Source organism: Equus asinus, chromosome 12 (assembly GCF_041296235.1).
Source record: "Equus asinus isolate D_3611 breed Donkey chromosome 12, EquAss-T2T_v2, whole genome shotgun sequence".
Classification (NCBI taxonomy): domain Eukaryota; kingdom Metazoa; phylum Chordata; class Mammalia; order Perissodactyla; family Equidae; genus Equus; species Equus asinus.
In genome coordinates this window covers 68,724,063-68,751,386 of record NC_091801.1, presented here as the reverse complement: position 1 = coordinate 68,751,386, position 27,324 = coordinate 68,724,063, and the positions used below count along the sequence as shown (strand labels likewise).

Genomic DNA, 27,324 nt, shown 5'->3' with positions numbered 1-27,324 from the left:
TTTTTTTCCTTCCCTATACTTCTCTCTGTATTGCAACTTTTCAACAAGATCCAAGAATTTCTTTGAAATTAGAAAAAAGAATGTTTTTTCTAAAATAGGGAAAGAAGTGAAGCAACTTTATTATTACTAAATATTTGTTGAAAAGCAGATATATCAGTCTTGTACTACTGACCAGTTATCTGTATTAGACATGAATGCACACAAAAGAATCAGGAAGGATTAAGCTCCTTTCCTAAAGCTGCTAATATTCTCGGTGGGAAAATTAAAAGCCTTAATAAATCTACATGATCTCTCTATAAAATTTATATGCATTTATTATAATTATTTAAATAATTATAATAGATTTTAACTGCCTCCCATCTTTTCCCAACTTGAGTGTCAAGGACACTGTGAGCATTTGGTGGCCTCTGCTCTTCCCTGTGCTTTCCCTGGATTGGAAAGGCTGAGGCTGCCTGTGACCCTCGTAGACCTCTTCTCAGGGGTCAGGCCATTCTCGTACCAGGTGACCTCACCCCGTTGGTTGATCAGCAGTCTGGGAGATGACTTGTCATAAAAGCGGTGGATGAAAGGATTCAAATTCAGGTCAGACAGAGTTGAGACACTGGTAGCAGTGGCAGAAGCCCAAAATTCACACAGGCAAAGGCAGCCTGCTGAGGCCGTGAGGAGGAAATAGCAATAGGACTCAGAAGCTATGAGTCAACAGAAGTCACGAGGTAGAGAAGGAGTAGGAAGAAGTTAGTTGGTGGTGATAGCAACAGTCAAAGCAGAGGCAGAGTAGCTGAGTCTTCATAACAATCAAGCAATAAAGAACCAGAGGGGGGTCGCCCCGTGGCCGAGTGGTTAAGTTCGGCTCTGCTTCGGCAGCCCAGGGTTTCACTGGCTGGGATCCTGGGCATGGACATGGCACCGCTCATCCAGTCACGTTGAGGTGGCATCCCACACAGCACAACCAGAAGCACTCACAACTAGAGTATACAACTAGGTACCGGAGGGCTTTGGGGAGAAGAAGAAAAAGGAAAAAAAAAAAAAAAAAAGAGCCAGAGGATGCACGAGGCCAGGGGCATCCTGGGAAAATCAGACCTCCTCATCTGATGTGAATCCTGAATGGCATGTCAGTTCCCGAGCACTGCTCCCATTTCTGAAAGGGGAGCTGTGCTGAGGTGTCTGCTCATCCACAAGGCTGTCTGTTGGGATAGATTCCACACCTAATAATAATGGTAATTATTAATTTGAGTGCTTATGCTATGCTGGGAACTGTGGCACTTTTATATTCTTATCTCATTTCATCCTCAAAACAACTCTATAAGGTAGCTACTTCCCTATTTTACAAATAAGGAAACAGATACACAAACAGGGCAAGCGATTTGCCCAGGATCACCCAGCCTGCAGATGATGGAGCCAAGATTGACTCCAACACCTTTGTTCTTAACTTCCACACTTCATTGCTTTATTATCTCATATTCAGTATATCCATAGAACGAACATGTTATTGGGGGTAACCTGTGTGTTATTTTGTTCTGTGCATCTAAAACAACCCAAATCACACTTACTGCACAACACAGGAAATCATCACTCATTCAACTATTGTTGTACAGTCAAAAGTGGATGATTTGGATTCGATGTGACTGCAATATTCTGATAGACTGAGAGTGCATTTGAAAACGATTACCATCACCATCACCTTTCATTTCTTCCCAAGCAGACTGAAAGCTCTCGAGTGACAGAGACAAGGTATTTTACTTTTCTTGACCGAGCATCCCATCCAGTGTGGGCATCCAATTAATATTGTACAGCAAGTGCTCAAAAATTTTAAAAATGCAGAATGTACAAGGGAGAAAGCGTAGCAATTCAGTCCAACACCTTCCCTCTGCAGAAAAGCTGAGGGCCAGATCAGCCCCAAGTCACTCAGGTCACACTTGGATCACACTTGACATGGAACCCAGGACCTCTGCATCTCAATCTCTACTGCTTCTATTTTAGCGTCTGGGCTTTCTTCTTGAATGGAACAGTGTTTAGACAAAATTGTTGATTGAATTAGTCTATTCCCTGGTTCAGTGGGTGAGGGCAGAGGAAACACTATCAAATGTTCTTTGACTGTTAAGAATCTTGCATCAGGGTCATCATATTAACCAACGATGGGCAGGTATAAGAATTGAATGGGCTAATCTCTGATCTGGGTTATAATAAATGTAAGCTCTCATTGATTGTCAGTGGTTCCCTGGAGAACAGGTTCAGAAAGTTTTAAAGCTGTGATAGATTGTCTATGCCTGCAGTGAGCAAGGAGGGGAGAACAGTGGTGTATTTGCTGGCTCAATTCTTGAATACCCCCTGGAAGCTGACTTTTTTAAAGCTTGAACGCGACATTCTGTTTTATTAATAGTCATCCTCTTCTCTTAACAACCAGAAGACCAGAAAATGCCAGGTGGTTGGGTCCAAGCGGATGAGATATCACAGTGCCCTTACCATGTCTTAGAAAATTCACCACTGTTTATTTAAAAGATCAGGCTGAAATCATCTTTTATCTAAAAATATCAATGCACTTTCTAAACTCAGAAGATAATGTTTTAATTAACTCCGTGGATAATACTAAAGGGCCTTGAAAATCTATGGGGAAAAGTAGCGCAACACACTGTGGGCCAGGAGTCAGCTACTCTGCAGCTCTTCCCCAGGATCCAGCCTTCCCGTCGAACATGCCCCCAGGAGTGCGGGCGTCTTCTGAGGTTCTGTGCTTGAAACAGCTGCGAGGGCTCAGAGCAATTTTAAAGCATGTGGACAGTTCACTTGGGACGTCCCTATCGGCATCCATCCTAGGTAACGTCAGGTCCCCAGTGGCACGGCCAGTGGCCGCCTCTGACCAAGAGGTTCTTTTCCTTCCCATCCCAATAGACAGGTATATTTACCTCTTTCCACACACTCAGCTGGCGTTGCACAGTTGTTGGAGAGACACTTGCCAAGTGAAATGTAAACCATCTAGAATTCCCTGACCCTCAGTGTCTCTGCTTCGGAGAAGCATTTTTGCATTTGACTTTTTTTCCTTGCATCAGCCAGTCTGAGGGATTTTTAACTTCATCATCTTCTCCATTTTCCTTTTATTGGCCTCCTTTCCTTATTACTCCCTTTCCTCATCTCTACAGACGTCAGGGCAGAAGAAATTAAAATTGGTGCAAAGCAAACAGATAATTTTATAATTAGTTTGCTGCTCTCATCATACTATTCATAAGGCAAGAGCTAAAATCACTGGGTGAAATCATTTTACTTATGGTTTTAATTACCGTATGCTTCCTATCTTCCATTGTCAGGGAGGCGTCTAGGAGTTGTGTCAACCAGGTGTTCACGTGCCTGCACTTGGCTGAGCCCATGCGTCTGCCCATTACCAACAGGATCTGCACCCAGCAGGCTTTCACAGACGACAGTGACATTCCCGTGACCCGTTTCTGGAGCTTCAGTGATCAATCAGCCCAGACCAGAACCTGCTGTTTTTGCCAAAGTTCTGGGATATGTTTGCAAGTGTTGAAGTTGGGCATTGATTTTAAACTTGTTGTTCTTTCTAACATTTTCATCATAAGTGGTTAGATACACAGTTCAATTCCTCTCTAATAATGAACCTGGAAAATCTTATTACACCAGAAAAGTAAGAATGTGTTCAAAAACTGATGGAGACACGTCAAAAGACACGGGAGCCAACCAGAAGGAGCTCCCTCTGGCAAAATATGGCACGATTTAAGTATCAAAATAAAATGATAGGAATGGATAATAACACATTAAATACCATTATTTAACCCATACTATTACTAAAAAGAGGGAGAGGATTGGGAGAAGAAAAGAGAGGAGAAATCTCTTTTCATACATAGAGGTAATAATAGAAAAAAGGTTCTAAGTCACCATTTTACCATCCCTATAAGGATCATCAATTAGCTAAGAATCATCGTCGGAGGCTAAAACCCTGGGTGAAAGGCTGTTGGGAGGAATCTGGTGGACACCACTTCGTCAAATGATCACACTTAGCAACAATAATGAGGCAATTGATGTCGCGTGCCCCCTGCAGTGACGCACTGAGGGCACATCATCCATGAGCTTTTCTGGGAAAACAATTCAACCTCCATTGAGTCACGAAGAAGCAATCAAATAAGTATAAACCGAGAAAAATGTGCAAAAGAATTGGCCTTGACGCTTTAAAAAAATGCCAGTTTAATGAAGACGAAACAAAAAGGTCAGGAAACAGCCATATGTTAAAGCAGACTAGAAACTCATAATTAAGTGCAATGGGTGATCCTTGTTTGGACTCTCCAAAAAAAATACTTTTAATAGATATAAAGGGCACTGTTGGAACAATTGGAGGTATCCAAACGTGTGCCGTATTAGACAACAGGATGATATTGCTAGACTCAATAGTACTGATGAGTTTCCCGAGTGTAGTGGTTGCATTGTGGTTAACATAAGCCTTAGAAGAAAAGTAACTTTAAAAATAAACGGGGGAGAGAAAACACTTTTGCTAAATTGTAGTTGAAACTGTTGCCTGAGATGGTTCTGAGTATAAGGCCTATTCTCTTTCAATTAAAAAAAAGAACTGGGGGCTGGCCCCATAGCTGAGTGGTTAAGTTCACATGCTCCACTTCGGTGGCCCAGGGTTTCTCTGGTTCAGATCCTGGTCTCAGACCTAGCACCGCTCATCAGGCCATGCTGAGGCAGCATCCCACATAGCACAACCAGAAGGACCTACAACCAGAATATACGACTATGTACTGGAGGGCTCCGGGGAGAAAAAGAAGAAGAAGGAGAAGAAGAAGAAAAAAGAAGATTCGCAGCAGACGTTAGCTCAGGTGCCAATCTTTAAAAAAACAATTTTTTTAACTTAAAAAAGAATTGGCAAATTTTAGAGAGCTGTTAAAGACAAGATATTTTCTTTGACAGAAACAGAATTGAAAGATAAAAAGAACAAAAATTTTTAACACGTGCATTTTTTGTTTTGAGCTATGAGCTGAACTAGCTGCTTTTATTTTTTTCTTTTGCTGGGAAAGATTTGCCCTGAGCTAACAACTGTTTCCAATCTTCCTCTTTTTATTTTTTTCCCTCCCCAAAGCCCCAGTACATAGTTGTATATTCTGTTTGTAAGTCCTTCTAGTTGCATGTGAGCTGCCACCACAGCATGGCTACTAACAGACGAGTGGTGCGGTTCAGTGTCTGAGAACTGAACCCTGGGCCTCCGAAGCAGAGCACACCGAACTTTAACCACTAGGCCATCAGGGCTGGCTCTAGATAATTTTAAAAAGAAGAGCTTTCATCGTGAGTCAATATTATTTAATGTCATGTCCTTGAACCTGCTAAAATCATTGCTTGTACCACCAGCGTATGTGTCTGTGTCTATAACTGGGAAACAGCTCACTATACACCACCTCCCATCGCTACTGCCCATGCTTACTGTGCTAAGTCCCTGGTCTGTTGAGATTGTAAGAAGCTCCAAAGAGAGACATGGGCAGTAGTGTTTGATGTCAAACAATGAATTGCTGATAATGCCACTAGCAGAGAGAAGGAACCTTCCTAAGCTCTGTTCAATCTCAATCTTAAAAAAGAGAAAAAATGGTCTCTGCAGCTCTCTGGACTGGCCTTTCCTGTGGTGGTTTTTTGCAGTGGGCTTGGCAGCCAGCAGGGGAATTCGTGAGGGTTTCTTAACCTGGATCCTGATCTACAAACTGCCTTTGTAAGCCAAGGGGATTTATTTTCTCACAGCAGGTGTGTACACAGCAAGGGAATTTCACTGGAGCCAAGAGAGGTCCAGACACACTAATCCTAGATCAGACCCGCAGGAAACACGCCACCTCCATCCCATGAAGAGGAGAAAAAGGGAACTGATTCTCATAAACGATTTTCTACAAGCCTCTTTCTTAGGAAGGAGCTCAGAATGGGGTAAAACTCATCCACTGACCATGCAAAGTTTTGGTGGAGCTTTTGTTACACAAGACTCTGGTTACTCAGGAGGACTGCCTCCCAGAACATTTGCTAATGCCCAGATTCACAACTGCCCGTTAACATACCATTTTCCCCATAGGATGCAACAAAAGATGTGAAAAATGCAAGCGGTGTTTGCAGAGCCTTAATGGGAGTGACCACCAGGGCAAGGACCACAGAACCACAGCAGGGTGGGGCTGAGTGTCAGCCATGCTTAGGCACCAGCTGAGTGACCCCCTCCAACACCAGCCTCAAGGAAGAGGTTCAGTCCATGCCTCCTCCCAAAGAGAGATTTAGACCGGACCTCCACTCTGGGTCACTGGAGGCCCTTCTCAAATAACTAAAAGCGGGACTATTCACAGCAGCATCTATGTATCGAGATAAGTCTTACCGTGTGCCAGGCACTCTGCCAAGCCTTGTACATGCACGATCACATTTCGTCCCAAGGCATCCCCTGAGGTGGGTACTTGTCTCATCCTTGTTTAAAGATGAGAAAACTGAGGAGGCCTACAGAGGTTAAGTCACTTGCCTGGGACCATTCAGACAGTAAGTGGTGGAAAGAGATTTCCAACCCAGACAGTCCCTCTGGGAGCACACAAGATTAGACACTGTGCTCTCCAGCCCAAGTCATGAGTGGTCACTCACTGTTAAGCTCTGCCTCTCCTCCTTCTCTATCTGGAAGGCCCAGCTCAAGTGAACGGCTCCTTCCCCTGCCCTCCAGAGTGCATTTATATAAATACAAAAATAAAGATAAATATAAACAATCTCTTATGGCCCTATTAGTTGATTTATTCATATAATACAAATTTATTAAATATCGTTATAGATACCAAGGACACATGAGACAAAAAAGACAAAATCAGGGAGGGAGGGAGGTATGGTTATAAAAATATAAAAGGTCAACACATGGGATCCTTGTGGTGATGGAACTGTTCTCTATCCTTTTTTTTTTTTCTTTTTTTGGCAAGAAAGATTGGCCCTGAGCTGACATCTATTGCCAATCTTCTTCTTTTTTTTTTTTTAAGATTTTATTTTTTCCTTTTTCTCCCCAAAGCCCCCCAGTACATAGTTGTATATTCTTCGTTGTGGGTCCTTCTAGTTGTAGCATGTGGGACGCTGCCTCAGCGTGGTTTGATGAGCAGTGCCATGTCCGTGCCCAGAATTCGAACCAACGAAACACTGGGCCGCCTGCAGCAGAGCGCACGGACTTAACCACTCGGCCATGGGGCCAGCCCCCAATCTTCTTCTTTTTGCTTGAAGAAGAGTGTCACTGAGCTAATATCTGTGCTAATCTTCCTTTATTTTGTATGTGGGATGCCACCACAGCATGGCTTGATGAGTGGCGTATAGGTCCATGCCTGGGATCCAAATCCATGAACCTGGGCTGCCAAAGTGGAGAACATGAACTTAACCACTACACCACTGGGCCAGCCCCATCTGTTCCCTATCTTGACTGCAGTGTTGGATTCACAAACTAACACAGGTGATAAAACTGCATAGAACTAAATACACACAAACACACACACAAATGAGTACAAGTAAAATTTGGGAAATCTGAATAAGATTAGTGGAGTGTACCAATGTCCATATCCTGGTTGTGATAATATACTATATCTTTGTGAGATGTCACCCTTGGGGGCAACTGGATAAACGATACATAAGACTACTCCGTATTATTTCTTACAACTGCATGTTATCCACATTTCTCAATAATCTGCAATGATCTCAACAAAAATTTCAATTAAAAAAGTAAAGAAACCAATGCCATCTAGTAGGATAAACATAATACAAGGGACAGTCTAATAACAGGAATGACTCAGTTGGGTACATGCTTATCTTGGTATCAGTAAGGGTGGAGACCACATATTCATAATGCCACAGCCTCAGGGAAAAAATGGCTAAGTAGGTAGAGTTCCCTTTCTTGTGTTCCCTCTCTCTCAAGTCTCACACTTGACTACATTCTATGGTAGCTGACCTTCAGCCAAAGATGTCTAATGTACCACTAATGTATTTTCTCTTCCCTGCGTATCATCCATCAAGGACAGCTCTCAATACCATGTTTCCAATCAAGACATAAGTGATAGAGGCAGCCTGGGGTAGCAGAAATGCAGGGTAGTAAAAAGACCACAACCCCAGAAAGTAGAGACCGCCTCTATATTTACCAATTTAATCCTTCCTTAACCCAGGCTCCCTTCCTAGAAAAGGGAAGAAATAGTCATATTTTGGCACCTGTCTGGGTTAATATGAGCTGTGGCAGGTAAGAGAGGCTGGCGTCCTGGAAAGAATGTAGGATTCTGGAACCAGAAGAATTGAATTCGATTTTCAGTTCTACTACTCACTGGCTATGTGATGGTGAATAAAGCATCTCAGCTCTCCAGTGTTCAGTGTCTTCAGTTACAAATAGCTATGAATCCTTCCTTCGTGTCTACCTGGAAATACTTTGAAACCCCAGAACACCAAACAAAGATGTGTGTGGCCCTGCCTTGTTCACCGCTATCTCTTTGACACTTTGTGTGTGCAGAATGGGCATTTAATAAATATGTGTTGGATGAGTGGGTGGAAGAATTAAATCATGGGCCTGTAGTGAAACTGTACTCTTTGTTCCAACCAGCTCTTAAAAGCTCTCAAGCCAAGACCCTGGAACCTTCCAGAAGATCTCTCTCCAGGACCTCTTCATGGTTCATCTTTTAACTCCTTTTCCTAAGACCACTGGTAAACTCCAAATGCATGGCCAGTCATTGCACCAGTATTCAGTGATCCTCCACTTCCCTTTGCAGCACCCTGCCTGGGTATGCCTCATCTTCTCTAGAGCGCGCTTCTCAATTGTGAATTAGCTTAAGTAAATGATGACTGCTATAAGCATGCCTTGGCAAATAGCCTTGTTCTACTTATATCTTTCACCAGCCAAAAGGAGGATAATGTCATTATCCTCATATCTCAGTTGTACTAATTGGATTTCTTAGTTGCGAACTACAGAAACCCTCCCTGGTTAGATTAAATAGAAAAGGAATGATAGTTTTCACATTTTCGGGGAGGCCCAGAGAACCAGGCTTGAAGATTAAAAAGCCAGGCGCGATGCCTAGCTCACCCCACAGACGGGCCCTGGGTAGACCACCACCTCTAGACACAGATACTTCCGTTCATCCACCACACTGGAAACAAGGGTACTGCCAGGACCTCTGAACTGCCCTCTCTGAGAAAAGGGGCTTGTTTGCCCTTTCCCTCAGCAGAATGGTTCCCTGCTGCACCTGCTTATTGTATCACTAGCTTTCAATTCAAAATCTCAAATGCAAGCGTCTGATTGGTGGAGCCTGGGTCACATGCCTGCATCCTAGCATGTTTATGGCTTTTACTTGGGAGAATTCACAAATGGGAAAGGAAGTTGAAAGGTGCAGGGCAATCAAAAGGAAAAACAAAGGTCCATTCCACCAGCAATAAACAACTTCAGTAAATCACCACCAGGCTACTGTGGGATTAGTTAATCTAAGTATCATTTTTGCTCCAAAAATTGAATATATTGGAATATTCATCTGGGATACTTTTGTATGCCAAGGTAAGCATTTATTAAGAATTTGTAGAGAAACTATGATGAGAAACCTTTTTTCCAAATTTCATTAAAAGGTAATTTACAAATCAGCAAAATCCTTGATTCATATTCAAGCACCAATAGCAAAATTAATACTCCTGTCTAACCCTTATCATTCATAGCGATTATGTAAATAAAACTATGCATTATTCATGATATGCATATTGCATCATCTCCATAAAGAAAAAAAGTGAAAAGAAATCATCAGACAATAACTTTAGAAACAGAGTGATGTACAGAAGTGTAAGATAGCAGTCAGTAAAGCTTCATAAAGAACAAATCCTGTCAAACTAATCTAATTCAGTTCTCTAACAGAGACAAGCGTAGAACATTGAGAAGCAGCAATAAATGTAATCTATTTTTATTTTGTCAGAGTTTGAGATTCTGCCTTGAATAATGCAGGTATCAATAGAATAAGATACTCTCAGCCAGCCCACCCATCTATTAACCAAAAGTACAACTTCTGAGAAAAGCATTGAAGTAAGCTTTCTACTAAGACAAATAGCGCTTTCACAAAAGCCAATGTAAAGATTTTCAAAATATAGTATATTTATTATAATCAAAGCCAAAAATCCAGTTGAACAAAAATTGAGTTGCCCCTCGGATATTTAAATGAAAAGATCTGACTTCTCTCAGTCAATCCTTACCACTCAAAGCTCGCTTGGTTTTCCCGAAGAATTGGTACAGACTCGACTGTTGCTGAACAGTTTCACTACAGACCTAGACAGTAGAAGGAAAACTTTTTTCTTTGAGCCTCTTACCTCGCCCAAGAAATGGATTCACTATTATGACTTATTTGCCCAATCACTTCAGCCAAGCTGTGAGTTTTAATAATTTTTTTACCCCGAAATGAAGTTGGTTATTGGTGCTTCTTGAGCTGTCTGACTCACTTCTGTGATAGAAAACTAGGCCCCCAAGACACTCTCTTTGTTCACTGCCTGCCATTGGCTGATTATCTACGACCCCAGGCAAATTACAAAACTCCTCTGGGCTCCAGATTTCTTACCAGTCAAGCGGGGCCAATGTTGGTACCTATCTCATAGAGTACCGTGAATATTAAAGAAATTGATACATGTAAAGCGCTTAGAATATTGCCTGGCACATAAGAAATATTCAATGTATGTTATATATTACAAGCTCAAAATCTTTGGAGCCCAGTGTGTTATAAAATTCAAAATCTTTCTGATTTTAGAAAGAGAGGGAGAGTATTAAAAAATTGACCGTTAGAGTCTAGCCCAGCATTCTATAATCAAATGCGTTAATATTTCCATAGCAAAACGTGGACATTTACATTAACTGGGATAAAGACAATAAGTAGCCTCATGTCAGGTTCTACAACGAAAGACTCTGTTCCAAACCTAGAGAAAACTTTCAGTTTTCGAGCTGTATGGACTTAGGAGTTGTAAATAGGGATGGTGGTCCAGGTTATGGCTATTCACAGTTTAGATTCTGTACTGTTTGCCTCATTCCGTATCTATTCTGCTCCCAGTGGTCTTCCAGATGTCCTGGGTTTCTGATCCATCACAATATTGCCTTTTTACAGCCGTGGCCTAATAATTGAAAAGACTTTCCTCCTCAGCCATAACCTGGCTAACATCCTGCCCGGTCTAGCCCTCTCTGTGATGACCCCCCAGAGCTGGCCCCAGCTCAACATTCCTCCAGTGTACGCTCTGGTCACCACGCACAGAACCAGACGATTTGGCCAGGCAAAGTGAATGGGCCAACTATTTCCAGGGCAAAGGGACACAGCCTTTGCCCCAGAATCCAGAAGAAAGCAAGTCATCTAGATTAATAACCATAGTGCTAACCTGCTTTCAGGGGGCAGTCATGCAAAGAACACTTAATAAAGTCACAAGACAGATTCTCTCTAACTTCTACGAATGTGTGACTAGCATCCCAGGTCTGAGAAACATTCCTGAAGCATCCACCAGTGGATCACTCCCACCACGCCACCAAACTCTAATGCTTAGCTCTTGAAGTCTTACTCTGGGTGTTGATTTACACATTATTATTTTATAAGCATCGGCTGCCAAAACTTACATGGTGATCATAAGAAGTCAGTGCAGGGACTGGCCCGGTGGCATAGTGGTTAAGTTCACATGCTCTGCTTAGGCTGCCCGGGGGTTCATGGGTTCAGATCCTAGGCACAGGCCTACGCTACTTGTCAAGCCACGCTGTGGCAGTATCCCACATAAAATAGAGGAAGATTGGCACAGATGTTAGCTCAGGGACACTCTTCCTCACACACAAAAAAAAGAAGTCAGTAGGAACTTTAACACCTTATCTGTCACCGTCCCGTGAGAGCTGAGTGGGGCTGGCTTCATCACAGATACAAGACTTATGTAGTCGCACTGGGCCTCATGCTTAGACAAGCCCCATGCTTGCTTAATTGCTCTGCCTTTGCCATCTTGGAATTCTTAATAATTGTTGAACAAGGGATCCTGTATTTTCTTTTGCACTGGACCCCACAAATAATGTACCTGGTCCTGGAGCTGATTTCCAAGGAAAGCTTTCTCTTATTTTCAGAGGGCCATTCAAATGTGCCTGGGAAAGGCCAGACAACCCTGCAAGGCAATGGTTTCCAAAGAAGGGTAGATACACTCTGGGGCCTGGGCAAGACCGTCCACTGCAGTGCAGGAAGGAAACACTAAAGCTTCTATTTATGTATATTTAATCTCATCATTGTTCATCTCTGTTTTTGAATGTTGTCCTCTGCTATCCTTTTTTCTTTCTGTCTCATAGTAATAGAACGGCCAATTTTTAACTGGGCACGTAGCCACAAAAATTACAAAATTACATTTCCCAAAATCCTTTGCAGCCTGGTGCCTTGCAGCTGGATGTGGCTATGCAGTAACTTTTAGCCAATAGGAGGTTGAGGAATGTGATGTTGTAACTTCCAGTTCCATCCTTAAAGAAAAGGGTCATGCTGCACCCTGCCTTTTCCTCCATCCTGATACTTGGGACATGGATAATTCAACACATCATCTCAGACCATGCAGATGAGTGAAACTCTGTTGGAATGTCAGAGCCACAAGGGAGACAGAAGCTGGGTGCTGGGTACTCTCATGGAGCAGAGCTGCCATCTCCACCCTGGCCTGCCTTCCTCCTATTCCACGAGAGAAATGTCCATTTCAATCTGTTTAAGCCACTGTTTTTAGTGTCTATTACATCCAGCCAAACCAACATCATAACTAATATATGAATACCTTAATACAGGAATATAACTTATCAATAACAAATAATAGTAATGTGGTATATAACTTTTAAAAACTTAGAGATTTCACTTCTAGGGTATTGAACTTCAGATCAAAGTCAAAAGTTTATCTTATATAAACAAATAGGTGAACTGGAACAACCTAAAAGCACCATGTCACACAGTCCATTTAGTTTTAACAGCGACCATGAGAGGACAGGGAGGAGAACGGGACACCGAACTAAGTAAAGAGGAGAAACAGGGCTCGCACCTTCTAGCAGCCTTTCCTGTCCAATCTTCCTCATCAGAACCACGGAACACAGAAAGCAATTTGTGCAACTCTTTCTCAGTTCTCCCGAGGAGGTGCCTAACTAGTACCATTCACAACGCATAGCAGAGACAATACTTAATCCTGTCATGGAAGCCTGGCTGAGAAAGGCAGGGAGTGTCTTGATTAATTGAATATTCTACTTAACTGAATGTTTTCACTTTCTTAATCTTAAATTTAAGTTTCCTCATCTGTAAAAAACACGGACAATAACAGTACCCACCTTATAGTTGGGAGGGTTAAATGAAACAATGCGTGGGCAATGCTTAGCACAGGGCCTGGCGTGTGCTAAGTGTTCCATAAGAGCCCACTGCTATCTTTAGTATCATCACCACTGATGAAAATAATAAGAATAATGTTTTCACATATTGAGGTACATGGAGAAGCCATTCTGGTTTGAATCTGATTCAGCCTAAAACTTGTTTTTCCTAGAGCAGCCTGACATATGGCCCACTGAACATGCATTGCACATCTGCTTCAAACATTTTCGCAGAGCAGAGAGTGCACTCCTTAAAGACAGGGAGGAATGTCTCCCTTTCTCTGATGCCAACACCAGTACTTTTCTGAAGATAAGGTTTTTTTCTCAGAGAACCAAGGTCAAGTTGACCGCTATGTATGCACTAAACTGCAGCAAAACATCTTGTGACTTTGGGGGGAAAACTGTATTCCTGTCATGCTTGATGCACATTCTTTGTTCTGAAACAGTATACAACCACGCTGTAGATCACACTTCTCTGAGGTGCTTTCTTCCCTGGTGGAGATAGCGCATCTGGGCTAGTCCTCAGCTCAATAAATACCACTCTATCTTTCTTATCTATAGATTGGCTATTGATTCTTTGTGTTGACATCACCATCATCATTATCATGCCTAGATTACTGATTTTAAAAAGAATATAAAATAGGGGCCGGCCCCATGGCCGAGTGGTTAAGTTCATGCACTCTGCTTCAGCGGCCCGGGGCTTCTCTGGTTTGGATCCTGGGCATGCACATGGCACCACTCGTCAGGTTGTGTTGAGGTGGCGTCCCATAGAGCACAACGAGAGGCACTCACAGCTAGAATATACAACAGTGTACGGGGGGCTTTGGGGAGAAGAAAAAAAAATACATATATATATATAATAGTAGATAAGGCTACTCATAATCATTATTCACCTGTTTCTGAGCACTCAGGAATTCTTCTAGAATTTTGCCATACCTTGTGGAAGCAGCACGGTATTAAGTTGAAATATATAAAACTATATATATTCAATTGTATTTGGCCTATTCAGATGGCAATTTCATGTGGTTCATCTGAATAAATGAAAAAAGCATGGGCATTTGTTACAGACAGAATGTTGCATCCCCCTAAAATTCATATGTTGAAATCCTAACCCCCAACGTGATAGCATTATGAGGTGGGGCCTTTGGGAAATAATCAGGTCATGAGGGTAGAGCCCTTATGAATGGGATTAGCGCCCTTCTAAAAGAGGCCTCAGAGAGCTCTGTCATGCTCTTTCTGCCATGTGAAGATATGAGAAGCTGACAGTCTGCAACCTGGAAGGGGGCCCCAATCACCCCACCATGCTAGTACCCTGATGTGGGACTTCTAGCCTCTAGAGCTTGAGGAATAAATGTTTGTGGCTAAAACCACCCAGGTTAGGGCATTTCGTTGTAAAAGCCCCAGTGGACTAAGACAGCGTCAAAGCCAGATTGCTCTGTGTTGTATGCCCATTCCGTGTGTGACAAAGGACAATGAGTAAGTTGCTTCACCTCTCTCTGTCTCAGTTTTGTCAGCTAGAAAATGGGATTGGTTTCCTTTCCCTTCGGGATCCTTGCTGTGAAAACTCATCATCATCAAGGACTACACAAAACGTGCTGGTGGCTTGTGCTTGTCGATTCAGACATTTTCTCTCCAGCTGTGGAGTCCTGGGGACAAAAAACATCTGCTTGGGCCTCTAGCTCAGATGGCTTTTCCTCCATCACCATTCTGCATATGGGCTCATAGGGCAGGACTGCCTGAGCAGCAATGCCCCCCACGGAACAGGAAAAGATGCGGCCAGACTGAGAACAGAGAAGGCAGGGCAGGATGGCGGGGAGGTGGGGCTTTAGAAACATCAGCTGCTGTGATTTCAGAAACCAAGACTAGGCAGTGGGATTTAGTGGAAGAGGAGAAAGGAGGGCATTGGATGAGCCCATCCGGGTTCAAATCCTGGCTCCATTGCTTATTAGCTATAGAGTCTTCACCAACCTCCCTTGATATCCACCTCACTGGGCTGCTGTGAGAGTCAATGTGACTGAGTAGAAAATAGCAAGGTGTACCATCAATTTGTAAGCAGTTTGTGGGGGTGGGGGGAATTGCAGGAGGACAGTACCACATTAATCACACACCTCGGTTATAAGATACAACCCAAGTCCAACATGTGGACCAAAACATGAACCTTAGAATCTAAAAACATGGCAATTTCTGTTGGCTATGGGGGGTGGGAGGTGAGAGAAGGGCTTAGGGAGAAGGACCAGCAGCTCTTGCTGCAACCTGAAGAGTCTTTCCTCGGTCAGAAGTTTTCCTCTTTTTCCTGTTTCCTTCAAGCCCATCTACCCTCCAAGGACTCAGACAGAAATGCTGCTTCTCTCCCCAGCCACAAATGTTGCCTTCTGCCATGTGGCACAAATGTCCCCTGCCTGCAGTTAGCAGCCAGCCCCGAGAGCCAAGATCCCATAGCTTCCCACACCTACAAGCGAGGTAATATGAGCCACCAGGCATTGTGCACAGGTGGCAGCTGCCGGGAGCAGGGGCCAGTGAGGTGGCAGGGTGCACACAAAGGGGCAGGAAGCGGCTGGCTTATTTCAGATCAGCCATGAAAAAGCCTCCACAGGGCGACCTGGAGCCCTCAGTTCTGGAAACACCCTGACTTTACCCAGAAGTCATAGGACCTGAGGCACAGGGAGGTAAACAAACTGGTCAGGCTGTTTCACAACCCCACGCCTTCTTTCTTCTGCTGCCTGGCCCAGCGCATCTTGTCAGACATGGGGAAATGGAGCCCCAAACGGATGAATTGACTTGCCCAAGGCCTCACAGCAAATCAATGGCATCCAGCAAGGGGCTTGATCTTTCAAGTCTCAGCCCAAGGGTCAAGTGAAGCCATTCCTGGTAGCAGCAGCATCAGGAGATCTGACCTCTGCCCCTGCGTATTCCATAAGGCCTTCTCCTGCCCTCTACCCCACTCCAGATCCACCCCACTGCTTGCATTTGTTGACATGCCTGGCCCTCTACAAGAGGATAATCCTCGTACCCATTAGGATGGCTACTATAAAAACAAAACAAAACAAAAACTAGAAAATAACAAGTGTTGGCAAGGATACGATGAAATTAGAACCCTTGTCTGCTATTGGCAAGAATGTAAAAGGACAAACCACTGCAGAGAACAGTATGGATCTTCCTCAAAAAATTAAAAATAGAATTAGCATATGATCCAGGAATACCACTTCTGGGGATGTATCCAAAAAAATTGAAAGCAGGGTCTCAAAGAGGTATTTGTACACCCACGTTAGTAGCAGCACTATTTACAATAGCCAAGAGGTGGAAGCAACCCAAATGTCGATCGATGGATAACGGATAAACAAAACGTGGTATATACAAACAATGTAATATTATTCAGCCTTACGAAAGAAGGAAATCCTGTCACATGCTACAACGTGGATGAAACTTCAGGACATTATGCTAAGTGAGATGAGCCGGTCACAGAAAGCACATACTACATAATTTCACTCATATGAGGTAGCCAAAGCAGTCAAACTCCTAGAAAGAGAAAGCAGAAGGGTGGTTGCCAGTTCTAGGGGGAGTGGGAAATGGGGAGCTGTTTTTTAACGGGTACAGAGTTTCAGTTTCACACGATGAGAAAGTTCTGGAGATCTACTGCACAACAACGTGCATATACTTAACACTGCTGAACTGCACACTTACAAATGGCTCAGTTGGTAAATTGTATGTGTTTTCTACAACGATTAAAAATTTTTGAAAAAAAGAGTACAATCCCTTAGCAGCGGGCACCTTGCCCAATCTGTCTTTTGTCCCCAGTCCCTGGAAGAGTACCTGACATTTGAGTTTGCTGAATGAGTAAATGAATGAAGATTACCTTGTGTAAAGCTGTATTATGAAATCACAAAATCCCGGAGTAGGAAAAGACCCCAAAAGTCAATCAGGATATCTTCCTTTACAAAGCTTGAATATTCTCTACACAACGGAGCCCTGCTAAGTGGTTGCCCAGGCTCACCATGAAGTCTCCTTGCCCAACTCCAACTCCCCAACAAAGCCACCATGTCACTATCTCTTGTCCCAACACTTGGGGCCACAGAGCCAGTCTAATCTTGTTTCTTCATAACAGCCCAGCATAACTCTCAGAATACTTGATTTCTCAGTTGATCTGAACTACAACCCCCCGGGGCTAGAGGGCACAGCCATCAATTTATAGGAAGCAGCAGAGTCATAGGAGGATTCAAGGACTGGCCCGAGGTCAATCACAAGTCAATCAATACCAGCGCCATCCCCTCAGTTGCCTGGCCTGTCACTCGCTGTACTGCCTTGCAAGAGTCCTGATGGGGGCCTTACTCTGGTGGAATTGGGGTGAGCCCCAGGGCTGGGTAGTGAGTAAAAATGACATCCATGGACCCCACGAAGGAGAACTGCAACCAGCACAGTTACACAGAGGCCCAGGCTCAGACACGGACCTGCAGGTAGGATTTGGTGCTCTGAGGTCACCGTCTTGATATTCTTCATAATTTTGTCTTTGAATCTATGTTTTGTAAATGAGGTTCAATGGGACAATGTCACATGTGCCAGGTCTTAGAGCCTCTACTCATGTGTGTCCCTCCCGCTGAGTCCCTGCCTCCCCAGGACAGATTTTTGTCCACATGCTCACCATCCCCAGGGCAGACAAAGCCCCGGGCGTTTGTGAGGGTCTACACCCACCCCATGATTATCCCTGTGCATGAGACAACATGGCATTATAATAAATAAAAAAACACCATGACAGGTTGAAAGAGAGAGCATGAAAGACAGAAAGGACTTATTTTCTGATTTTTGAACGAGGGCCCTGCATTTTCACTTTGTATTGGGCCCTGCAAATTATGCAGCCAGCCCTGCCCAAAGACATGGGGTTTAGCGTTCCCCAGGCTCTGGACCTCGAGCAGAGGCAGCTCCTCCAGCCACTGCCTTGCTATGGCAGGTCCCCTCGAGGGCGAGCACCTTCATGGCAGCTGTGGGACATAGGCTATACCCACAGGAAGCTTTGCAAGTAGAGACCCTGTGCAACTGCTCTTGAAGCAGAGACCAGGTTCTACAATTGACAATTGTCATACGCCTCCTGGACATTTCTACTCTACATGAAGAGTAGGTGCAAAGCAAGTCCTCTCTGCAGGGAAGCCCAGCCTGGACCACTAAAGGAAAGAAGGAAGTCCAAGGAAGAGACGAGGCAGATGATCCCAGGTGTGGGAAACAGCCTCCTCTAAGGACCAACCTTGCTTTCTCTGATTTGTGCTCCAGACTGGATGGACCACAGTGCTCCACACACTCTCCTAGCCTTCAGCCTTTGTGTGGCTGAGATTTTTGGGACCTGCCTGAGGAGTTCCTGCTCATCCTTTAGCCCCCACCTCTGGTGACAAGTGTTCTCTCCACCTGCTTGCCCCTCCGTCCACCCAGAGCCACTGTGCTGTCTGCCCCTTGAGAGAGGTTCCACTAGGGCATGTCCCCTTTGAATCACAACTCCTGTTGACCACTGTGGGTCCTCCCGCCTTGGGCCAGGTGTATTTACCTCCGTATCCCATGCCTGGCACCGACAGGGCACTCACAAAATATCTGTTTCACTTCAAAGAATCTCGTCGCTCCCTCTGCCTGCAGGTGAGACTCTCTAAGAGACACCCTCATTGATGAGGGTCCAGGTATTTCTAAGGACTCCAAAGCGAGGTCACTTCATCCACCTTCTCTAAAACTTCTTCTGGCATTCAATGACCCTTTTCACCCAACAACATTCGTCTTCAGTCTCAGCTAAACACCTTCCCACTGTTCTATGAGTAGGCCATGAGTTTCAAGTCCCATCGTCCCAACTAAACCTCAAGCTTTCACAACGTACACTTCTCTTGTCCCTTAATAGCCCCTGATTCAAATACGATTTAAAATTTAAAAACCTTTCACCTCGGGCTTCTCATTCCTAGGAATTTATCCTGAGGGTGTGATTGTACAATTTTGCAAATGGGTAAAGTTGAATACACAAGGATGTTTATTATGGAATTACACTACATTAGCCAAAAATGAGAAATAAATATCCGTTGACTGGGGACTAATTAAATAAATGAATTTTGTACATACAATGGACTACCACGTAGTCATGAACAATGGCAATGCAAGTATGTATTTATTCAACTGAAAAGTGCCACCATACAAGACCTAAACACAAACTCTGTTAGTTCAAGGAGAAAATGCAAGAAAAGGATTCAACACTCATAGAATCCTCAAATGCTATAATAAAAGAAATCATAGAGATCATAGCACTTTTTAACATTAAGCACTTCTTTTCAATCATCCACCCGATAGATAATAGAACTTTCAGTGTATGTTGATAATCGTTAGAGGAAAAGTAGGTTACAAAACAGTGTGTACAATATGATGCAGTTTATGTAAAAACTGCACAGAAAGATGCCTGAAGGGATTTTTCATCAAAAAGACGTGTTAATCTCTGGGGGGTGAAATTTGGGATTAATTTCACTTTCATTTGTACATTTTTCTGTATTGTTTTACATTTTTATAAAGGCTATATATTATTTTTACATTCAGTAAAAATTTAAACCTTTTTTTGTTTTAGAAAAACAATAGCATCTGGAAAAACGAGATTCTCATCAAGTACTAGTTAAATGGAGACTGACTCATAGCCCTTTGGGCACTATGCAGGACTTATGCAAATGTCATAAATAAATGAAGAGCTGAAGGGCCTTACAGAATGTTGTATGGCACAAAATGCCCCAGCCTGTTCCCTGAGTAAATACTGAGGAACAGATGCTGCTGTTGGTGTGGCAATGACCCCAAGAGTAGTGAAGTCCTTTAGAGTTTGAAAAGGCTTTTGCTTTCAACATCTCATTTAAGCTGCAAAACTAGATTCAAAACTAGTCCCCAAACTGCATTACCTAAATGTCTGTCTGGTCATCATTAGGCAACATTTCCAGGTTAGTGTTGGCACGGTTGTTTGTTGAACGGATAAATGGATGGGCGGATAGCTGGATAGACGGACGGATGGATGGATGAATGGATGGATGGATGGATGGGCGGATGGATGGATAGAAGGATGGATGGATTGAAGGAATGAATTCTTTTCTCTCTTTTACAGACAAGAAAAACAGAGGAGAAGAGATGAAGCTGCAAGCCTAAAGTGATAGAGTTATTAAATGATAAAATCAACGGTTGGAATCATTACTGTATATGATTTCCTAATCAGCTCTCTTTTATCCAAAATGCACCCCAAAATCTGTTTTCTCCCGGAGGAAATACTTTAATATCACTGACAGACATATGCTTGATAATCAGGGGTGATAGTCAAAATAGCAAAGTCACTATCAAAATGCCACCAACCATGGCCCAAGTGCAGGATCCTGGAGACGTCCTGCTATGCCAGGCATTAACCCATTAATTGCTGGATGTAATTGGGTCCTGGGTGTCAGAATGGCTCTGGGGGCTCAAGCTAGGAACCACTCAGCTACTACTGGTATGGAACTATTTCGTTACTTTAACAACTAATGCAGCCATACGAGTGCATCATGGTTGGCTACAAGCCCTGCTAAAAACCCTCCACAACACTAAAAGGGTGACTACCAACGTGAGAAATTCTGCTCCCTCTCCACTCATAGCAGAGCCCTTATTCCAGGCACTGCTTATTATGCCACTTAAAACCTTCATCCTGATGAATCCAATTTGCATGAATCAATAAAATCAAATGCCATCAACCTCTCCAGAAAATTACCCTGAGCCTGACTGTGGCAGGGGGTCAGGGCAGGCACAGGGAGGAAAGAATGATGGCAGTGAGGGAGAGGATACCTAAAATCTGAAAAAACACGAGACAGCAGCACCAAAGACCCGTCCTGGTCATAAGCAGCGTTCTCTGAACACACGCAGCTGTTTAAGCTCATCATTGTTCTTGGCGCCAGGTAAGGTTCTGGGAGGCCGTAAGAGTGGCCCTGACCTCAATCTGCTCGTGGTCCAGGAAGGCAGAAGGAGAGACATCTGTAAGTAACTGTTGTATGAAGTATAAAGTTCAGAGAGGACAAGTACACTATGGGAATTCAGAGGAGGGAGAGTTTATTTCCACCAGAGGAAACCTAGGAAGGCTGCCTGAGGAAGGTGGCCTTGACCCAGGTCTTCTTTAGAAACAGTGGCACTTACACTTGGGAAGGAAGGGAAATGTGCTATCAGAGATCAACATGGGCCAGTCCTAAAGCAAACATTATTGTCCCTGGCATTTGCCAGCAAAATATGCAAAATAGATACTGTATGTACTCTACTCAACTTGTCATTTCCAATTACATGTTTTCTCACCTCCTCACCTTTACTTATGCTTTACCTTCTGTCTGGAACATTCTCCCTCACCTTCACTTCCACTTCCGCATTCAAGAACGTTATTTCCTAGTCATTTTTCACGTCTCAGCTTAGACGCACTTCTTCTGAAAAGCCTTCCTTAATCTCCAAAAGTGGATGAAATGTCTCCCCTGAGCTGGGCTCCCACAGTACCCTGAGCATACCCCTTCATAATACTTACAGCCAAATCATAAGCACCTATTGTGTTATGGACCAATGCCACTTCTCTGTAAGCACTCTGAGAGTAGAATCTGTTCTGATTCATCCTTATGGACTCAGTACTCACAACAGAAATATTGAATAAATGATTGAATTTTTTTAAGTGATTCAGTAGCTCCATCTTGTACCAGAACCCCAAACCTGTCCCAATCTGAGCTGATGACGTACCCATGTCATTCTACCAAATCGCTTTGCAGGTGAAAAGATACAAATGTGTCAAGACCCCTTTTATCTAGCACCAAACAACGTGAAAAGCCAAGGCCAGCTCTGAACCACGCTACTGACCGACCGCCCCCAGGGCCATCATGGTCGCGAGGTACAGGTGGAGCCCCAGCGGAGCTCCCTCCGCAAGTCTACCAGGGAGGCCAGTGGACATCGTTCTCGCAAAAGGACTGGAAAGACCTCACCTGTCATTTACAAACTGAGAGAGGAGACTTCGTAGTGGGAGGAGAGGACCAAAGAGAGAAGAGAAACTACAGGCTTAAGTTGCCTTTATCCATTAGTGCAGCTAAATAAGGAAAGGCCTTAGTGTCAGAAAACAAAAGCACTTAATATTAACCCTTTATAGTCTGGTTCAAGAAAGTAAAGAAAAAATTTTTTAATGTTCAAAATGTTAACAATGGTTATCTCCAGTGATATTATGAGTGATTTTTTAAAATCCTCATAGCTTCTACATTTTCTAAGTTTTTTTACAATGTATATTATCTATTTTCTCAACAGAAGGGGGAACGTCTCTCTTAACTGCATGATCAGGCCTAATTGTCCCTCCCTGGTCCTTAACCATTGCTTACTAAGCCTTGAGTCTTAGTTAATCCTTGAGGATTTTTGAAGGGAGACCCTCGCCCCCAGGTCCCAGCCTGTTGGCTCTGGCCCCACCCAAAAGCCTTCCCATTAGAAGGAAATACGTTACTTGGCTTTGGATGGCTTGTCCATTCTTCCTCTTCTTGGTGGCCTCTCTGGGTAGGAACCAGCAAAATCCTGGTGTCTGGCTTTATCCAGATCCTGGGCAGAGGCTTCTGAGTTTCAGAGCTATCTGGTGGGTGAGGCTATTTCGGGGGTGTGGCTGAATCAACACTCATTGGTGTGTGTGGCTGTTCTCGAGCATCATGTCACCCAGTGCAATCAAAGGCACAAAAGCAAACTGTCCCACCAAGACTGGATCATTCTGTCAGGGTTCTTAACCCCTCCCACCTGGTGGCATTTGTCTTCACTCCCTTCAATGACAGCACGAAAGGCTAAATGCCTTCAAGCCTCAAATTCAGAATCTGCTGAAAATTCTTTGAACAGATCATCTCATCTCAAGGAAAACACACCAGTAAGATCATTCAGCTCTCCTAGAACAGGGCTGTCTAGCAAAACTTTCTGCAATGATGAAATGTTCTATCACCCACGCTGACCAACGTGGTAGTCACTTACCCATGTGACTACTGAGTCTTTGAAATGAGACTAGAGCAACGGAATGAATTTTTAAAAAATAATTCAAATTTAAATAGTCACATGTGGCTAATAGCTGCTATTTTGGACATTGTAGTTGAGAATCACAAAATATTAGACCGAGAAAGAACCCAATAAATCATCTGGATCTGGGATTCTCAATCTTTGCGATGGTGAGATATGTTCAGACTTTCCCAGTATTAACAGAATATTTAGTATCTGTTGATTAAGAACACCACAATGACCAAAATTAGCAAAAATTCAATAACATTTTAAGTTACATTTTAATTAAGAAAATCATCATGATCAAAATTGGTAAAAATTCAATAACAGTTTTAATTGCATTTTACTTAAGAAAAGCATGACTGAAATTAGTCAAAATTCAATGACACTCCTCGCTGCATTTTATTACTTACAACAGCATCCTCATACACGTACATGATAGACGTGTGTTCAGCCTTCAGACTTGTGCAACCTACGCATTCCCAGAACTCCATTAACTCCACAGCCCGAGATCGCCATCTCGGAGAGTGCACAGCTCAACGGAAACCAACAGTCCAGTGCAAGCGCTGGGTTTAGAGAAAGACAGAAAATGGAGCCCAGAAACAGAGGAGACCTGCCTGAATCACACAGCTAGTCAACAGTGGGCTCGACCGGGCAGCCAGACCAACTCTCTCTTCACCGTGCCACAAAGTGCAAAGACGTGAGACAGAGCTGGAAACACAAGGAGATAGGGCTGGCTACATTTAAAATACCTCTCTCCCTTTCCTTTTCTTGGGAATTTTGAGGAATTAAAGGAGCAGAGTTTTGTAATAACAAAAATAAATTTACTGATGAATAAATAATTACATAAATAGGCCTGCAAAAGGACTGTGAGAAAAATAGAACTGGTCCTATTTGTATTTCAGTGAAATTCAATAACTTTGAGTTTTTCTGAAGCTTTTATAACTTTCCCTGTCTTTGTAGGGTTTCTTAGCATCTACGGGCATCCTTCCAGAGACAGGCAGTAAAACAAAAATCATCTCTCAAAAATAAACCAGGTTTATGAGCTCCTTTCAGTGACAGCAAGCAGGACACAGAAGAAAGAGCCAAGGTGTTCTCTTCAGTTACAACGGCCACCAAGTTCACCCAAGGAAGAGATGGCTCTCAAGTTTGGAGCTCTGACGCCCATTCTCCTCCAATTTGATTACCCAACACCTCCTCCAATATGGCGCACTGCCCTGTTCTGCTAGATCACTGAGGTTAGCAGGAAAACCAGTTGAAGTCAGTTCTGAGGATCTGATGTACTCAGACTTTCAGCTCTACGTGTTGCTCCCTTTGGATTCCCACAGCATTTGATTTTTTCTTTTTTTAGCTTGACCACAGTGACTATGACCCTGGACTGAATCAAGACTCTAATACTTACTAACTGCCGAAAGCTGAGCAATTTGCTTCAGCTCTCTGAGCCTCAGTTTCTTCATCTGTAAAATGGTGATAAAAATTCACTGCACAGGCACGTTGAGAAATTAAAGATGATTCTCATAAATCTCCTAGAAGAAAGGCAATGCTCTCTCTGAGACAGTAACTATTATAATTAATTGTGCACATGTGCGTGTCCCAGGTTAGACCATACATTTCCTGAGGGCAGAGACTTTGCCTTTGTTTCCCACCCTGCACCCCCATAGGTGCAAAGCTCTATAGGTGCAGTGCAGGTGCACGTGGTGGTTACAAATGTCAGCTTTAGCATCAAACAAACCAGAGGATGAAGGCTATAACCTGGCTCCAGTGCTTACTAAGCTTTTTTTTAACATTGACAAGTTTGATGTCTCTGGGTCTCAGTTTCCTCATCTGTTAAGTGGGTTTAATCCATTACCTGTGGCTTAATTATAAGAATTAAAGGATCTTGGTACATGACGAGCATGCCATAAAGGCTGCCTGCTGTGAGCATATTCATGTATCATTCCAGCTCCCTCCCAGGTGAAGTGCCATGTAACATTCAAGCTAGAAATAGCTAATAAACAAGAATCTAGGGACTGATTTTCAGTGAACTCCCTTATTTGTTCACTCCGTGCCAAACAGCTTCCCCACAGCCAATAGAAGCCAGAGACAAGTGACCATAAACCCAGGGTGTGCTACAATAACAGATGTCACTGCGCACATACCAGCTGTTGCCCCACAGGAGGGGTAAATTTGCCCTGTAATTCATTGGAAAGAAACCAACAGCCTGTTTGCAGAAGTGCATGCAAATTCAAAATAGCTGCATGCCAGAGATACAACCTAGCATAAATGACAGGCTACTGCTCCCAGAGTTGGGAGCCCTGAGTTTGAGAATTAGATCTCTTTAGTAACCAGCTGTGTGCCCTTGAGCAGACCATTTCACTGCTCTGGGCCTCAGTTTCCTTTTCTGTTAAAAGAGGGCCTAGACTAGGCCTTCTCCAAGGATCATTGCAGCCCCTCTCTTTCAGCATCCTAGGATGAGCTATTTAGGCCAACAGGAAGATGGGCACAGAATGCAGAGCCAGAAAGAGCTGGGTTCGACTCCCTAGCTGCTTGACTTTGATCAAGCTTCTTAAACTCTCTGAGACTTTGTTTTCTTATGCGTAAAATGGGAATAATAACATGGCTGTTGGAGGATTTGAGATAGTGACTGTCAAGTACTGCACTGTGCCTGAGCCATCGGAGATGTTTAGTAAGTGGTGGCTGTTGTGATTATTATTAGCATCATTATCATTGTCATCATCATCATTATTATCACCTTTCTTTAAAAAACAGTTAAGGCCCAGGGGCCAGCCCAGTGGCACAGTGTTTAAGTGTGCACGTTCCGCTTCGGCAGTCTAGGGTTCGCCAGTCTGGATCCCGGGTGCAGACATGGCACCGTTTGGCACGCCATGCTGTGGTAGGCGTCCCACATATGAAGTAGAGGAAGATGGGCATGGATGTTAGCTCAGGGCCAGTCTTCCTCAGCAAAAAGAGGAGGATTGGCAGCAGATGTTAGCTCAGGGCTAATCTTTCTCAAGTAAATAAATAAATAAATAAAAAGTTAAGGTCCAAAAGCAGTTTACTGCATAACTGTCCTGTGAAATCCAATAGAAATATCACTCTTCGCTAATAATTTCTCTGAAATGAGTCAACTTTCCTCTTGTGTATAGTGCTATTGCTTTTCAACTTTTTCACCTTAAACCTTTTAATTTCTGACACTTTAATTCTTTAATAATAACAAACAATATAGATTAGCTTATGAGGAATTTCACATACATTATTTCACGGACTTCTGAGCCATCATCATCATCGTCGTCATCATCGTCGCCTTCACCATTTTTTAACACCTGGGGTTCTGAAGGGCTGAGCAATTTACCCGACACCTCAATGCCCATCCAACCGAGAAGTCACAGGGCCTGGGCTTCAAGTTAAGGCTTCTGACTCTGAAGCCCATGATTATTCCACTCCACCATCAATTTCATGAATTAAGTCAACTTTTTCCTCACTGTCGTTGCCTTGATCAGTCTTAAAACATCTCCCTTTTTTAAAGCAACGCTCCTGTAAATGTGGAATTTGACAGACGGTATTTCTCAAGTGTTTAGCACTAACTCCTACATCTACCCGGCCACATGCCATCTAATTTAACCACTTTTTTCCCCACTAGAAGACATTTGAGCAAATTTTAGAGGACCTCTGTTTTTAAATTCGAACACCTCAGAAAAGGTCATTCTTATTTCAGGTAAACAGGGACAATATTTTCATAGAGTCTTTTGGCTACAGGAAAGAGCTAACTCTAGTGAGGGATGAAGGTTATTTTAAGGATTCCCACTGATGGAATTATATTGAACAAAATAACAAAAGTTGTCCTGGCCTCATGGAGGACGGCACCGCAGGGCGGTTCTCGACCTAAAGCAACCCCAGCAATGCTGGATGCAAAAGGTCCTAGATCTTGTCCCTAGTGGTCTACCATCTTGCCATCTTACCACCTTCCACCTGACCAACTTCCCCTAGTGGTCTGCCACGTGACTCACATGTCCCATTGTCCTCACGCCGTAGACTAGATGGCT

The 27,324-nt window shown here is 43.4% G+C and overlaps 1 protein-coding gene across 3 annotated transcripts in view; it reads right to left on the bottom strand.

Moving 5' to 3' along the window:
• Window positions 1-22,865, bottom strand: part of FER1L6 (fer-1 like family member 6) — a 159,025-nt gene extending 136,160 nt beyond the window's left edge. For all 3 annotated transcript variants that reach the window (XM_070481554.1, XM_070481556.1, XM_070481557.1), the window contains exon 1: window positions 22,776-22,865. In XM_070481554.1, the coding sequence (XP_070337655.1) occupies window positions 22,776-22,798 (23 nt within the window). In that variant the 5' untranslated portion in view covers window positions 22,799-22,865. The remainder of the gene's footprint in view (window positions 1-22,775) is intronic.
• Between the last annotated feature and the right edge of the window lie 4,459 nt (window positions 22,866-27,324).